General features: G+C 35.1%; 1 protein-coding gene across 4 annotated transcripts in view; it reads right to left on the bottom strand.

Moving 5' to 3' along the window:
• Nucleotides 1–2,805: 2,805 nt before the first annotated feature.
• Grip (Glutamate receptor interacting protein) overlaps nt 2,806–16,367 on the bottom strand; it is a 14,798-nt gene continuing 1,236 nt past the window's right edge. For 2 of the 4 annotated variants that reach the window (XM_018450454.1, XM_018450455.1), the window contains exons 2-6: nt 13,147–13,484; nt 9,779–10,293; nt 9,363–9,682; nt 3,603–3,827; nt 2,806–3,505 (exon numbers count right to left, since the gene is read on the bottom strand). In XM_018450454.1, the coding sequence (XP_018305956.1) occupies nt 3,181–3,505; nt 3,603–3,827; nt 9,363–9,682; nt 9,779–10,293; nt 13,147–13,411 (1,650 nt within the window). In that variant the 5' untranslated portion in view covers nt 13,412–13,484 and the 3' untranslated portion in view covers nt 2,806–3,180. Of the gene's footprint in view, nt 3,506–3,602; nt 3,828–9,362; nt 9,683–9,778; nt 10,294–13,146; nt 13,691–16,367 lie in introns of all 4 variants that reach the window. The other 2 variants (XM_018450451.1, XM_018450452.1) reach the window with 2 other exon arrangements.

Here is a 16,367-nt window from a genome sequence, read left to right as displayed (position 1 = left end):
ATCATACTTTTAGATCTAGAAGAATGGTCCTATCTCAGCAGACAATCATAAAACGGTTGCAAAACTGTTGAGTCTGCTGAACGCAGCCATTGTAATGAGTCGCCGCGATCCGGCACTCTTCTGTTTGGAAATCGGCGTACATACTCTCGCACCGCCTCCGTAGCATTAAGCCCATGGCACATACAAAAACGTAAGGCCGTAAGACGTAAGCAGTAAGGAAATCGTAACATTGGATTCGCTACTGGCCTTACGGTCTCTATCGTCATTGGCCAATTCGCTTACTGATTACATCTTACGGCCTTACGTTTTTGTATGTGCCATGGGCTTTACCGTCGCAGAAACCATACATGAAAACCATGTCAGCATATTCAACGTTAGAATATGTACGCGGCATATTGTGACAGAAGTAATTCACTCAGTAACTTCTGACGAGTAACTGACGAATTTATAGGAGAAAGGCAGAAATGTAAACAAACAAAAAAAGTTTTCAGAGGAAGTGCAGGAACGAAACAACTACGTTTTATCTTTTTTGCGATTTTCTCCAAAACGAAGCAGAAACGGGCATATCCCTACAGAACTTTTTTTCTTAGTTATCGATCCTCTACACGCTCCCGAAGTTTAAACATTTAAATTCGGAACACCCTATACATACCCATGTATGCGAATCGAATTGTTATATGTAGAATTTAACATAGAACATTAATCTATACATTTATTTTTATAAATAAAATACACATGTGTACAAAAATATATTAGAAACATTTAATATTCGAAGCAACGCTTATATAAAATTACAGCTGTATTCCAAGAAATATCAACATCACCAGCATCCATGCATGTTCATTTTCATTTTGCATTGATTTCTAAAATATATCTACTATAAAAATTGTTATAGTTATAAAGAATAAATTTTAAAATATTTAAGACATTAACCAATAAAATTCAATTGATTATGAAAATATTGACAATTCAATCACAGTATATACAGTATTATAGCGCACAGTATTATACTCTTCTCTTTGATTTCGATGTTAATGTTGGTCAAAATAAAATGCGTATTCGTGAAATAAGTAAGTTATTTAGCGTTACCACCTAAACTTCTTTCTCTTTTCATCATTTTTCGCTCTGTCAAAGCTCCTCGCAAAATTCACTAGATTTATTCGCGTCGCATTCCAATGAACGCATTGGAGTGAGTAAGAACTATTGTAGGAGCATCTTAGAGCATGCGACGCGAATAAACCTACTTTTGCAATGAAATAATTTAAACTTTATGAAAATTAATAAAAATAATTAATAAAAATAAATTGTAAATACCTATATTGAAAAATAAAGAAAAAATGTAGAAAAATTAGGAAAAATATTATATTATCTTAAAAATATATGTATATTTATATTTATAGAGAAATATTATATAATTGTAAATATACGCTATGAAAATGTTATGAGAAAGTTGAGATAAAAGAAAATTTATATAATATATGTATATGTCCAAAAAATAAATTTATGAAACAATAAATAAAAAGAAATCTTTCTTGCTCGATTTTGTTACTTTTGTTCTCATTTTCACTTTACTTTTTCACAAGAACTAGACCAGGTTTACTCACACAACATTTCACCAAATGGACAATGAACGTAAAGCCCAAGACACAATGCAAGGGAATAGCGATAGCGATAAGAATAACATAGTTTCAACCTATCAGAAACTGTGTATTCCGGTGTATCCGATTTCTGATAGATTGAAATCGTGTTATTCCTATCGCTATCGCTATTCCCTAGCATTGTGTCTTGGGTTTAATACTTTCCTCCAAATTTCTACTCTGAGTAGCGATCATGTAACTTTTTCTCTAGAGCTATACATGGTTCAGTCTTCAGGATAACGATCATGTAACTTTTTCACTAGGGCGGAAACGTGAAAATTTTTTGTATGCATGTGTATATGTACGAACACATACATAAAAATTTTCACTTTTCACGTTTCCGCCCTAGCGAAAAAGTTACATGATCGCTATCCTGAACCATGTATACTTTAAAGCACTGACGAGATACTATCAAAGACCGGTTCTATGGGCAAATTTTCGTGACTATCAATAAGTCTGTTCGCGTTGCATGAAATCCCTAAATATTTTTGCACTTAAAATGAGATAGATATATATTTGGCCTTGAAAAGAGAGAAAGCGAAGATGTCGAGTGCCAAAAATGTAAGCAACGCGAACAGACACCTAATGAGTGTCAATGGGACTCCGGGGACTTGAAGAATGATGATTTTTCATTACCGACAATTAAGGCAGTACAAACGCGACAATTCCGTCTAAGGCCGGTATTCATAGTCAGATCTTATATTCAAGACCATCTTAAGTACAATCTTAAGAAGTCACAAACCAATCAGAGGGCCGCATTAGCGTCTTAAGACATTACTTAAGACGGTCTTGGAATAAGAACGGACTGTGAATACCATCCTAAAAGTTTATTCCCGTCGCGGCGCTCGGTGGCAATACGTCCCAGAGAGAGAGAGAGAGAACTTTCGATTGTTCCTATCCAAGGCCGGAATCAGACTACGCATTAAAGATTGAGATTGAAGATTGAAGATTAAAATTTGACCAGTAAGGACAAAGAAATTTTAGCTCCTATTGTTTTGATTGATCAAATTTCAATCTTTCAATCTTCCATCTCAATATTCAATGCGTAGTCTGATTTCGGCCTTAAGATGCTAATACGGCTCTCTGCGCGGAATCCCTAGACGGTGCTCAAGATTCGAGATGGTCTTAAGCTAGTGCATGAACCAATCAGAGAGCCGTATTAGCATTTTAAGACTTTGCTTGAGTTTAAGAACGAACTATGGATTCCGGCCTCTGATTGGTTCAAGCACTAGCTTATGACCATCTCGAGTCTTGAGCAACGTCTATGGATTCCGCCCTTAATCATTTAAATTTTAACAGTCATGCGAACTTCCATAAGCACTGACCGTTTTTAATAGTATCTCGTAGGTGTTTAATAACAAATGGAACATTGAAACTCTCATTTAAATAGGGAGAGAGTAATAAAGAAGAAGGAAATGAGACGGGACAACTTACTTATTTCACGCATGCGCACACTCCATTTTGGCCAACATAAAATCAGGAGAGTTGCACTATTGTATATACTGTGGTTCAATTGCAGGTGGCGATTGTTGTACCAATTAATCTACAAAGTTTTTACAATATTTTTAGGAGATAAAGGTCTTGCTATCGTTAAATCTAAACGCGGTCCAGCTGCCGCGATCAGCGGAACGGCCAAACAACAATCGCAATCCTCTGTGCTAGCCTCATTTACTCGAAGAATCCTATCATATGGTCGCAATATACCATCACATGGTCCGCCGGGGCGCAAACGATTTATGTAAACTCCTCGTTCGTAAAGACCATCCGACACCGAGAAACCAAAATCTTCATAAACTGGATCCTTATGAAGCGATACGTGCACTATTTGTTGGGATCTGCTGTTGGCACAACTGCTGCGCTCTTGTGTTCTGAAATTTATAAACATAAAAAAAAGAAAACGTTAAACGAATGAATAAAAACAAAAGCTATCGAAAAAATCTTGGTTTTGAGTTAATCAATTGATACTTCGGATAAGATGGTATCGACAAATCTAATTGTCCACTGTCCGTAGAGGCAGTATCCCAAAGTCTCAATATCTCCGGAATGGTACTGCTGTTTTCTTCCAATTCGCCCCAAGAATCCATCGCACTGTCTATACTGGGAAGACTCTCTCTACCTGAGCGTAACGCACCGTTCGCAAATTGTGCCTGAAGTGTATCACTTCCAATATTGAGCTCTTTACAATAATCCCTGCAAAAGTTAAATGTTTTTCAACTCTTAATCTTAATATAAGATTAAATCACAAAATAGATATTCAAGACAATGTGAGTCGACAAGTTCATTGTGTGTAAAATCTGTATATTTGAAATAAAAAGTGGTAAAAGTTTAGATTAGGGGAACATATCCCCCAATGACCTTGACCTTGACATATGTTGTCAAGGTCATAACCCTGAGTGACCTCCAACAGGTTTTAGGTGGCAGTCGTCCTTCATTAAAAAGTTATTAACAAAGAAGTTCAACTGTATAACACGAAAATTCTCTGCTTTAAAATAAATTTCCTGCTTTAAGAAGTTAACAGTGAGGCAAAAAAAAGTTCTACTGTATAAAACAAAAATTTTCTGTTTTAAAATAAATTTCCTGCTTTAAAAAGTTGTTAACAGTCAATATTGGTAATTACTTATTCGCCTTGCATGAAAAGGGGCGCACGACTCCCAAACAAAAGGAAGGGGGGTGAGAATCGCGCGCCCCTTTGCAGGGTGTGGGGGGGATGAGAGTCGGGGGGAGTCGTGCGATCCTTTGCAGGGGAAGGGGGGTGAGAGTCGGAGGTGAGAGTTATGCGCCCCTTTGTAGGGAGAGGGGGGGGGGTGAAAGTGATCGCTTCGTGTTGAAAGTCAAAACCTATGTAGAATAGTATTTAATATTGCATGTATAGCAGAAATAATACATTATTTTTCAAACTTTTTTTGTTAATAACTTTTTAACGAAGGACGACCGCCACCTAAAACCTGTTGGAGGTCATTCAGGGTCATGACCTTGACAACATATGTCAAGGTCAAGGTCATTGGGGAATACTCCCCTAATCTAAAGTTTTACCTAAAAAATTACATATGTTTCAATTCTTAGTATTGGGTCATTCATCCTCAGTGCGAAATTAATAAAATTCATTCGTGATTGTTTAACAAATTACAAAAGAAAAATGATACAAGGTCGCCAGTACATCGTTAACTATCGTCAATAATTAAAATTTAAATGTCAAACCATCCATTTAAAAATTACACTAGTCGATACTAGAGACCTTCTAATCAGAGTCTGGCCACCTTCTCCCCGGTTTGTGACTGGACCTTCTCCCCGATATTTTTTATCCATTCCATTTAAATACATAATGAAAATACATTATGCTTTTACTTTAAATGCATGATGCATGGCCATGGAGTTGCTGTCAACACTACTAAATTTTTACGTTTTTTAAATTTTAATAGCCAGTTAGAGTCGCCTGAACCTGCCAGAATGTTCGTCAAAAACTATGATGCTGGAGTCTTATGAGACGTATTTGTCACGTATCGCGTAACAGCATAACCAACCAGAAGCGATCCGCTGCTGTGGTTTCGTGTCTTACTGATTACTGATTGGTTACGCGGTTACGCGATACTATGATAGAGTTCTAATGTAGGATTCACACTGCGTCAGTGTTGGGTATTATGCGTGGCTAGGAGATATTATGCATTTTATGCGCAAAATATGCATATAATGCAGAAAATATGTATTGGATCCTCCATATTGGATCTGTCAAAACAGCACATTTCTTTCGAAAGTACATGCACATACGAATCAACGACATATAGACGGAGCCTTTCTACGAGGGGTAGGCGATAATCGCAGCGAGAGGGTGTTTTTTGACTTCGACTAGTTTCGTCGTGACTCGATATGTTCGGCTCTCACATGACTACCCACGTGACTATCATATAGTGATCAGTGGATCTCAATTTTTTATTTCAAAATTCTTTCCATCTCTAACTGGTCCTCGTTTTTTTTGCTAGTCCGATTTTTGCACTTAAAAACAACGCAAAAACTCATTTTTAAAAACGTAACTTTGCTGTAAAGTGCCGTAAACAGACTAAAACAGATATGAGATGAGAACCGTTGATAAATATGTAAGAGGCGAAGTAGCCGAATGTTAGCGAGTCTCGGCGAAATAAGCTGACGTCAAAAGAGGGAGGCTATGGTGGGATGGCTCCCATCTTGCCCCGATTATCACACCCTCTCTTGCCCGAAATACCAGCTCATGCTCCGTCTATATGTCGTTGATACAAATAATTTGAGACCTTGAACGCTTATTTTCATTGCGCTGATTTTTGGATACGGAGATGATCCGGTTGACGTTGAACGTCCCATATGTAGTATATTTAGTGATTCAAGATTTGAATCATTTAAAAAGTATTAAAGATCTAGCTTCGACCGTATAGACTTTATATTGCTGATATTGATTATGTGAATGTATTATATAATATATACATTCATTTGCATGTATTTTAAAATGATTTTTTTTTTGTTCATTTTGTAACCAAATAATGTTTTCTAAACAAAACTAATATTTTAAGACTATTTTTATGGGAGGCCATATTACCGCCCATTTTTTTCTTAGAACGGAATCCATAAACGTTGCTCAAGATTCGAGATGGTCTTAAGCTAGCGCATGAACCAATCAGAAGCCGGTATTCATAGTCGGTTCTTATTTCAAAACCATCTTAAGTAATGTCTTAATACGCTAATGCGGCTCTCTGATTGGTTCATGACACCTCAAGGCTGAACTTAAGACGATCTTGAATATAAGAACTGACTATGAATAACGGCCAGAGAGCCCTATTAGCATCTTTAAGAAATTGCTTGAGATCAAGAAGACTAGAACCAGGAGAGTCAACTCGTGCCAATAGCGGTAGTGGGGGTGAGGCAAAAAGTGGCGACGGATAACTTCCCCCACTCTTGCGCTTCATTAGTCCCCTCTGTCGCTCTATATAGTTGTCGCTCTATCGTTCTATAATCGTCACTTTGTCGCTCTTATATCGAACTTTCACACAATGCGCAGTGGCACTGCACGATGGATGCGTTCAGCAGAACGTTTGTTTTGCAACTGTTGTAAGTTTCCTTCGCGCTAATTGGATCATACTTTTAGATCTAGAAGAATGGTCCTATCTCAGCAGACAATCATAAAACGGTTGCAAAACTGTTGAGTCTGCTGAACGCAGCCATTGTGTGAATAACTGCGGACGTTTTTTGACTCACCTCCACCACACGAGTTGATCCTCCTTAGTTCTAGTCTTCTTGCTTGAGATTAAGACCGGATTATGGATTCCGGCCTTAGTGTCATTACGCAATGTCGCCACATTTTTATTAATAGTATCCTAAGTAATAAATATTTCGTAACTTTGAGTCCAGAATGAATTCAATAACATTTTAATGAATGTAATTATCAAGTTTTAAACTTAAATATTGATTATTAAAAAAGTTATTGTGTAAAATGTAACTGTCCATACAGCACCAATTATTGCAGAAAGCTTTCAGAAATGTTTCAATCTTTTACGTCTCATGTGCAACAATTTTGAAAGGTTCTGCAATATGTCATATGAAATGTTTTAACAGAAATGTTTCTAAAATCTATCATATGCAACAAATTGAAAAACATTTAAATAGAACAAAAAATCATCATGATGTTAAAATGGCTTCAAAATGTTTACTAAAAGTCATTTTTTGTTTAATCACGATTCAGTTTAACATCATTTTGATGTTATTGTGACTTAAATTCTACTTTAATTGCGAAAAACTTTTGTACCCAGATAACCGTGATTAATCATATCAAGCAAACTTGCACTGTATGAGTGTTGTCGTTTGTTTGTCAAGTGCTATCGTATTGAGCAACATGAATGATTATACAAGTATTTAGTTGATGGAATCTTGAAAGCAAGCAAAAATATTAGTACGGTATGTTACTAGCAATGTGACGGCAACATGACGACAACCGATGATGAGGAAATATATACTAATGTCAACGAATTACCGTCAATTTGGTGTAATCTGATGTCGAATTCATATAAGTATAACCTAAGACGCACAATGACGAAGCATCTTGGCTCGAATTTCTAGAAATTGATTATTAGCAATATGACGGCAACCTCAGAGGCATTTGGCTATCTGGATATATGAATGATTTGTTCTGCTTTAATTGCGAAAAACTTTTGTATATGAATGATATTGTGTGGAAACTGCAGATGTGATTTTTTAATAGCGATTTATGTATAAGTGCTTATACATATAATATGATTAATTAATCAAAATAATTGGCGGTATAATTACTATTTTTGAGAAATACTTTAAGTTTATTTCAATAAATTTTGTAATCTCTAAACAGATCATAAAACTCTTAATAAATTTTAAGTACTTCAGAAATGATATTTAAATATACGTTTAATTCATACTTAAACAATATTCCAATTTATTATGTCGACATAATAAATTTTAATATTATTTAAATACCAATCAAATATCATTTTTGAAATACCGGCTGAAATTTCTTTGGTAATATTTCAAAAAGATTGCAGATTCTTTCTGCTATGACATTTCATCAATCTTTCAACAAGGTTTCAAGAATCGCGGACATTTTGCTCTTTCAGAGCTGTCTCAGAAATATTGCAGACATATTTCGCAATTTTTATGAAATGTTTCACTTTTCAGGGGATGAAATATTTCTGAGATATTTCTGAAAACTTTCGGTGCTATATGGGTGTTGTCACATTTCAACTGTCTTCAGTGCGGACTAATGTTCGAGCACACAGATACGAAATTTATGCATGTGTGTACGTTTGTTTCAAAAGTTTCTTTCTTCAGAGAGCAGTACACTTTCCGTGCACAACCTACGAATACGCGGAGAGGCGTATTCGTAGGTTGTACACGGAAAGAAAAGTAGCTGTTGTAACTAAAAACTGCGTGTGGTAACTAAATGACAGGTTTAAAATGTGGACAGCTAAAATATAGGTATTGTAACTAGTGTTTTAGCTGTAATATCTATATTATAGCAGCAACAGCAAACCATTTCGTTGTAGTTTATAAATTCATAGTTACGGCAGCAAATATATTATAACAAATTAAGATTAGCTGTGGTAGAGAAAATCTTTTTTTCTGTGTACGCGATTAATTTTCTAACGCGATTGTAGCCGTAGAAATATCTTAAGTGCTAATAAAGAATTTTATCTCAAAAATTGAAATGGGTAAGAGGGTGGCCGATTTGACAGAAAATACTCCATATGTATGTCATAATAACCAAACTTAAAGTCTTTAGTAAGAAATCATTACAACGATTCCCCCGTATAACCGTCATTTTTTATCACTTAACATCATTAATACAAACATGCCTAATGTTTGATATTAAAATATTGTAACATGACTTACTTGCGTAAGTCTAAAAGCCTTTTATTGTTATATCTTCAAAGATAACGGAAGGTTTGCGAGTTATCGCCGTGTTTTCATCTATTGCTAGAGCCTAGTTGGCATTAATGCTTAATTGGCATTAGCAATGGATGAAAACATGGCGATAATCCACAAACCTTTCGATATCTTTGAAGATAATACCCGTAAAAGCCTAAAAAACTTTATTGTTATACTTTATATAACGAATAAAGAATAAATTCTTAAATAAAATTGATATATTATGATATATTTTATCTAAAGCAAAAACCGTTCAAAGAACAATTTTCGTAGAAAACGTTTCTACGAATTCTACATATTATTAAATACCTTATTTCAGCATTAGGATCTGGTTTTCTAATAGTTAAAGCAACCACCGATCCGCCGGGTCGATGCAATAATTGAGCGGCTTGTCTCAAGTCTCCGGGATCCAGTTTTTGCCCATCTATTGCAAGCAGTCTATCCCCTGATGCTAAACTGCCAGTTCGATAAGCGAGTGATCCTCGACGGACTTCTGTGATCATTAGATCCTCATTTACCGTGAGACCTAGATCAGGCTGGCCGCCTAATGGTCTAGCCACTCTCACCGTGAAGATTCCGGAACTTGGCACTATCGATCCACCAACTTTGTACTCTATCACTAACTCGATCTAATCATGTCAACATACGAGAATAATAGAAATTTTCGGTATTTACTTTTGATGAAAAAATTTTATAAGAAAACTCGAAGCAAAATGAATGTTTACCATCTGCGACGTTTCTAATATGTTAATTACTTCAGACGGTTGTAAATCGCGTAACATTCTCCGATTGATTGCGATAGCTTTATCGCCAGGCAAAAGAATGCCGCTTCGTTCTGCTGGACCGCCAGCTTCCAGCAAACTTACTATATAATTCATGCGATCTTCGGCCAATTTAAGCGCAAGTCCAAAACCTCGATGATCTGGTCGGAGAACAACGGTTAAGTTTTCTTTCATTTGTAGAATCTGATTTGAGTTTTGTTGAGTCAGTGACTGTGCCTTTCTTTTGACTGTCCTTGTGCTCAGGGATCGTGGTAATATCTGCAATCTGGCAATGCGAGAACTTTCGGAATTTCTAAGCAGCTTAGCAGCAGTCACTGCATCCTGAACAGGTGTATCATTCACAGCTAACAGCCGATCACCTGCCTGTAACGCACCACACCGATCCGCTGTGCTCGCCGGACGAAGACTGTCGATGTAGACTCCATTTGATGTCTCTCTTACGGTTAAACCAAGCTCTCCTGAATATTTACAATTTATATCTCAATTTAATCTAATACCAATTCAAAAGCTAAATTCGTTCTTTAACTTGCTTTTACGCAGTACTTATAAAAGTTATCATTATATTTAAGGGGATGCTGGATCAACGGCCGAACTTGATCGAGGTTAATAATACAGACTTTTTTAAATTCTAAATTCGATAATAGTGATATCCCAGAGAGAGCACAAAGTCGTCTGAAAGATAACTAAAAGATGACTAAATTGTTATAAAGATATCTTTTAGTGAAAGAATATAATCGACGAAAAGATGACTAAAAGACGACAAATGTCGCACTGCTAGCACGCATCTTATAGCCTTATCCATATGATAACTAAAAGATGACTTCTTTGGATAGACTTCTTTTAGTTTTTATATTTTGGCACATATAACGTTTAATAACATCAAATTTCTAAATTAATTTTTACACAAAACGAAATGAAATTGTATGACTAACAATATACATCCTATTTCTGAGTCCTGTAATGTTTGCCATGTTCTATATGTGCAAGAGCCACTATCTTTCATCATAGTCCCCCCTTTGGGGAACTAAAAAAAATATGTTATTAGTGTTTATTAGAACACGAGTAAAATTTCTTATAATGCTGCGCATCTTTTATTCTATCTTGTATGATTTTCAAACACGAGAAACTGAACTCCACCACGTCCGTCTGGTGGCGATCCCGCGTACTGCTCGCTCGCGAGTGATAAAAAGTACCAAAATAACAGAAAGATATCTTTTTCATATTGTCTTTTCGGCAATACAAAAAGATATCTTTTAGTTGACTTTTTGCTTTGCGAAAATGACAACCATAGAAAGATGATGAAAAGATGTCTTTTTTAAGTTATCTTTTCGACAAAACTAAAAGATGTCTTTTAAATATTTTTTCGTCTTGCTCAAAAGACAATCTAAAAACGATGTCTTTTCGTCATCTTTCAGACATCTTTTCGCTTTGTCGAAAAGACAACTTAAGAAAGATCTCTTTTCGTTATCTTTTAGTATTTTGTGCTGTCTGGGATATTTCATTCATTTCTTATATTATACAATTATTGCTTTGTTTACTATTCCGAGTCTTCGCTCAGTGTTCGTATACACGTTATTTGCAGATCGATATAAATCTTTCTTTTTAAACTTTTAATCTTAGTTTCTTTAGCATAAACTCACATCAGTATTGTTTGTGCACGTAATACGCTTAGTGCTGCACTGTCGTTTGATCCATACGAGCTATAAAACTTTAATTGTATTAAGGAAACATCTATCAAGTAACAGCTTTACGAGTTGAAAAAATGTAAGGTTTTAACTTTTTTTTCGATTTTAGTATAAAGTTACAGCACTACCAAATTTTGCGGTTACTTTAATATCCTGTAAAAGGATATTTTATTCCGTTCAGTAAATTCGAAGATTTATATCGATCTCTGCAAAGTCCCGACAATTTGGCCACTCCAGCATCCCCTTTATTTACGAGAAAATCTCACCAACCTAAAAATAATTTTGAATAAAAATTTGCATGTATGTAAATATGTGGTAAATAAATTTTTTGATAGGTATTTTATGCATAATAATACTATAAAAGAACGTTAACGTAGTTGAGAGATATCGATTATAGATGTTAATACCCAATTACTGGGTATTCAGTGGATACAATAGTTAAGTGAACGCTCACTTATTGTATTGGTATATTCTTCTAGATTTAAAATGAATCTAAAGATGTACTTCAATCAAAAGCAATAATTTTGAGCGTGTATCCAACTGTTATATCCACTGAATGTGGTTGTTATCAAATAGTTACAGGTCTGTATTCAGAACGCGCTTTTATCGATAAAAGCGCGTTTTTATCTCTGAATTTGATAAAGGTGCAATGGACGATCATCCTCTTAAAAATCGATGAAATTATACTCACTCGACGCGGTTTTCCATAAAACGAAAGAATCTGGTAGAAAAAAGCGTCGCTCTGCTCCGCGAACCGAGATATTAAGCGTTAAAGTTCATGACTTTTTGTTCATATTAGAATATCTGTGTGATCTAAGTGATGGGGGGTTCTATTTAAAAAATTCAAACTGACCTTGCTCTGACCTTGACAATGACACCCAAGGTCAAATCCATGGTACCATATCTTGTGTTCCCCTCGAAGTCATATAACTTTTGTCTGAAATTTTTTTCAATCCCACGTCTCCTCGAGATATTTGAGTGGAGCGATTAAAATGAAACACTCTTTTAACGAGAAACGATTCTTACAAAGGTCAACTTTCAAATAAGTCGCAATAATACGTCACTGGGATACCGAGAATAAATTACAGATGGCGTAAAAATGAACAGTATTACCAACAATCAACACCGCTGAAACAAGACCTGTACGCATTATGAAGAAAACAATAACGCTCGTAATTGAAATTATGCATATACATATAATTACAGATTATTGAGAATTGAAATATATGCATGATGTAGGAATTCCGTGTCGGATTGTAAGTTTAACCTATTTTTTTATATCTAAATACGTAACATTTCAGAAATGCGTCGTTTGTAAAGATAAGGTTCATTATCTAAGATTTCCGTGCCTTCCTAATTAAAATCATAGTTATGATCCAATTTATGTTCCGTTATGACAGAATGGTTTCGGATATTTCTTCGATTATATTGCGATGTTCTGAGATTCTAGTTTTTAAAGTTCTCCCCGTCTGCCTGACGTATTGTTTATTAAATTTGGAATTTTCGCACTGATTACCTCACCAAAACTCTCATTAGTCCTTGTTTATTCTCTTGTATTTGACATTTTTGAGAGTTGTTTCTTCGTTTGTTATTTTTTATAAAGTATCTGAAAGAAAGGCAGTATACCTGAGAGATCACGTTCCAATTGAACAAGCAATGGGCCCGAAGTGACTGTCCGTGCCTCCTCCATGTTTGCAACGTCATACTCGATTGTAAGAGATGCGATCGGTGTGTCCGAGTTCCTTCTAAGTGCGTGTTGTGCCTCTGCTAAAGTGAGTCCCCTCAACTCAGTATCGTCTACCGCCAGCAATCGATCACCGGGTCTGACTCTACCCTCTTTGGCGGCTGGACCGTCCGCTTTTACCCCTGTCACTACCAATGCTCTCGACATTCCTCCACGAAGAGTCACACCGAGACTACCGTCTTCGCGCTCCACTTTCACTTGCGCGACTTTCGATGAGACGCTAGAAAGTGACGACAACGCGCCAAAAATATTCACTTCTTGATCATCCAGTAATAGAAAGTTATGAGGATGGTACTGTATCTGTGTTAATGTCTCTTCTGTTCTTGAATCGGAACTCGCAGATGTAGCAACACTTCCTGGCCTAGCACGGTTTTTGTGCGAGCGCATCGTAACCAGTCTTAACGAACTGAACATCTTTGTCAACTTCTATTCCGATTTGAAACCGTAATATTCATATAGATACATATACAGGGTGTTTCAGAAATAGTTGGCCAAACTTTAAGAGCATATTCCACTTATTGTAAGGATGAAAAAAAGTCATATAAATATGGGTTCGGAAACGCTTCCTTTTCAAGTTATAAATATTCTTTATTTGCTCATATCTATATTTTCATTACAGAAATTGCTGGAAATGATCGTCTTTGAGGAAAGATTTGTTGAAAGAGACTTTGAGCTTCTCTGCAGTTTCCATTAGCTCGCCCATACATGTAGTAGATATTTACCAATTCGATGTTAGAATAAGCTGCCATGTTGATGAATACTATCTTCACTCTTAAATGCTTAAATAAAGACTGATTCCAATTCCATACAGACCTACCTAATAACTTTTTGTTTACTTTAGAAGGTAAATAGAAGTAAAATTCATGAAACGTCGAAGCGAGGTATGTCGTCCGTTGTAAATACGTACAAACAAATAAGAAATGTTTAAATTAGGAAAGGAAGCGTTTCCGAATGTTTCCCATGTTTATGACTTTTTTTCATCCTTACAATGAGTGGAATATGCTCTTAAAGTTTGGCTAACTTTTTTGAATTTTATGTTAAAAACACTTTTACGTTAAAAAATTTAACGTTAAAAAATAAATGCAATATGGCGGATGAAAAAAATTAATTCTATATTCGTACAAGTATCAAGTATTTTGTCAATTAATGATTATGAAGAGAATTGTAATCCTTAGAGTAAAAATATTGAAATTGGTATGTTTCTATATAAACACCTAATTGTAAGTAAAAAAAGGAGATCTCATTTTGAAAATTATATGAAAAATGTAGTACCATGTTACAATATAATGGCTGCATCCCTTAAAGTGCGCATGATATATGTCACGTCCTGACATTGTGAAATTAATTATTTAAATAATCGGGGGAGGTCAGGAAGCACGCGGGGTGAAACCTTGACTCCGAACGAGATAGTTAAATTTAATAAATCAGTTACATTTTTATGTATTCACATCAGCCTTCGTACTCTTTTGGGACTCTGTCAGAAGCGCATCATAACATGCCACACATAAGCGGCGACGTCTTTCTCGCGGCAGCGAAGGTTACCGTCATAGAGTCCGCGTAGAAGGGTAGGAAAGTGAATTAATTGGAAGAGAATTGGTTTCAGTCTACTAGCTTTGGAAAAGAAGAACAAACAAAAAGAAATAGAGCTCTACACGGGGTAAATACGGGACCGAGTTAAGAAGGAACGAATATGAAGCGCACAGCTATGGAGCGCGTCGTTATTCGCTGCGAGGAATGCCCTTCAGAAGCGCGCAGTGTCAAGGAGGGGAACGCAAAGCGCACAATTTAACAGAGCGCGATGCGCAAGGCTGATTGTGAGTAAGGAAGGCGATTCAGAACAGCCCTTGATGAGAGCGCGCTGAATCTGGCGAAAAAGGAGGTGTGAAACGCCCAATAGTAAGCGCGAAACACCATGGGTTCTATGGGGAAGTTACATACTGTATTTTAATAACATTTTGAATAAATCTTATAAATATGTTTAAAATATATAACATTAAAAAAAAATAAATAGAAATGAATATTTACTAATATTTCTCATAAATATCCTGTGCTGTTTGAGTTATTTTTGTCGGGATGTGATTGATTTATAGCATTTTAAAGGTATACTTAAGGTGGTCTTAAGTATAAGAATTGACTACGAATATACTAGCCTCAGTTCTTAAAAAAAATTTATTGCGTCGATTATGATTAAAAGGTATTCACAATTAATATAGGGCCTTGTATCTTACAGATTCCCGGGAAAAATTTTATATATATGGATACATGAAACATTTTTTCCTGGGTTATTTAGGTTAATCCCAGTAAACATCAATTAACAGTAATACAACATCAATGTTATAATTTCCTACTCAACAATATAAATGCAATATAAATAACACATGTGTTATATAGCATTTATATTAGATTACTGTTAATTAGTGTTTACTGGGATATATTTACCAAACATGTTTTAAATTATATTATTTAAATTTAAGTTTTCCGGTATACAAAGTTTTTTTAATTTTTCTAAATACAAATATGATGTCAGATTGATAAATTCAATTTAAATTACATAAAAAACTGTTATACATAAAATATATATATTCCAAAAATATTTATTTCGACATTTTTAATTTATTAATTTTGATCAAATTAATATTCATCCCGCGCGATTTGAAAATACCCTTAAATTTAAATAATATAATTAAAAAATAATTTTTTTAATACATTCTTAACAGCATGTGTAAATTATAATACATAGGGGAGAGTGGTCTAAATCGGACCGTGTTCTAAATAGGACCTTTTTAATTTAAATGAATACGGTTAAGCAGATTTGCGTACTATTTATAACGTAAAGTCCTTATTATGAGACACCGAACATGTGATAGCAGTTTGACAGTTCTTTGTCATAACATTCATAAAATAAAGGCAAATATGTATTTTCAGCCATCGTGCGAAAATTTTTTTAAAAAAGAAAATCCTTGTAAATCATTATTTAAAAGATGTTAAAAATTTGAAAAGTAATTAATTTAAGATAATTAAAGAGTGTAGAATTAAAAAATATCAAGCATTTCGTGATCACTTTTGCGGTTTATTGTAAAATTTGTTCCAAAGTTCGAAAGGA

The sequence above is a fragment of the Mycetomoellerius zeteki genome, unplaced genomic scaffold, assembly GCF_001594055.1.
Source record: "Mycetomoellerius zeteki isolate Tzet28-1 unplaced genomic scaffold, Tzet1.0 scaffold28, whole genome shotgun sequence".
NCBI lineage: Eukaryota > Metazoa > Arthropoda > Insecta > Hymenoptera > Formicidae > Mycetomoellerius > Mycetomoellerius zeteki.
This window is presented reverse-complemented; position numbering and strand designations above follow the sequence as displayed.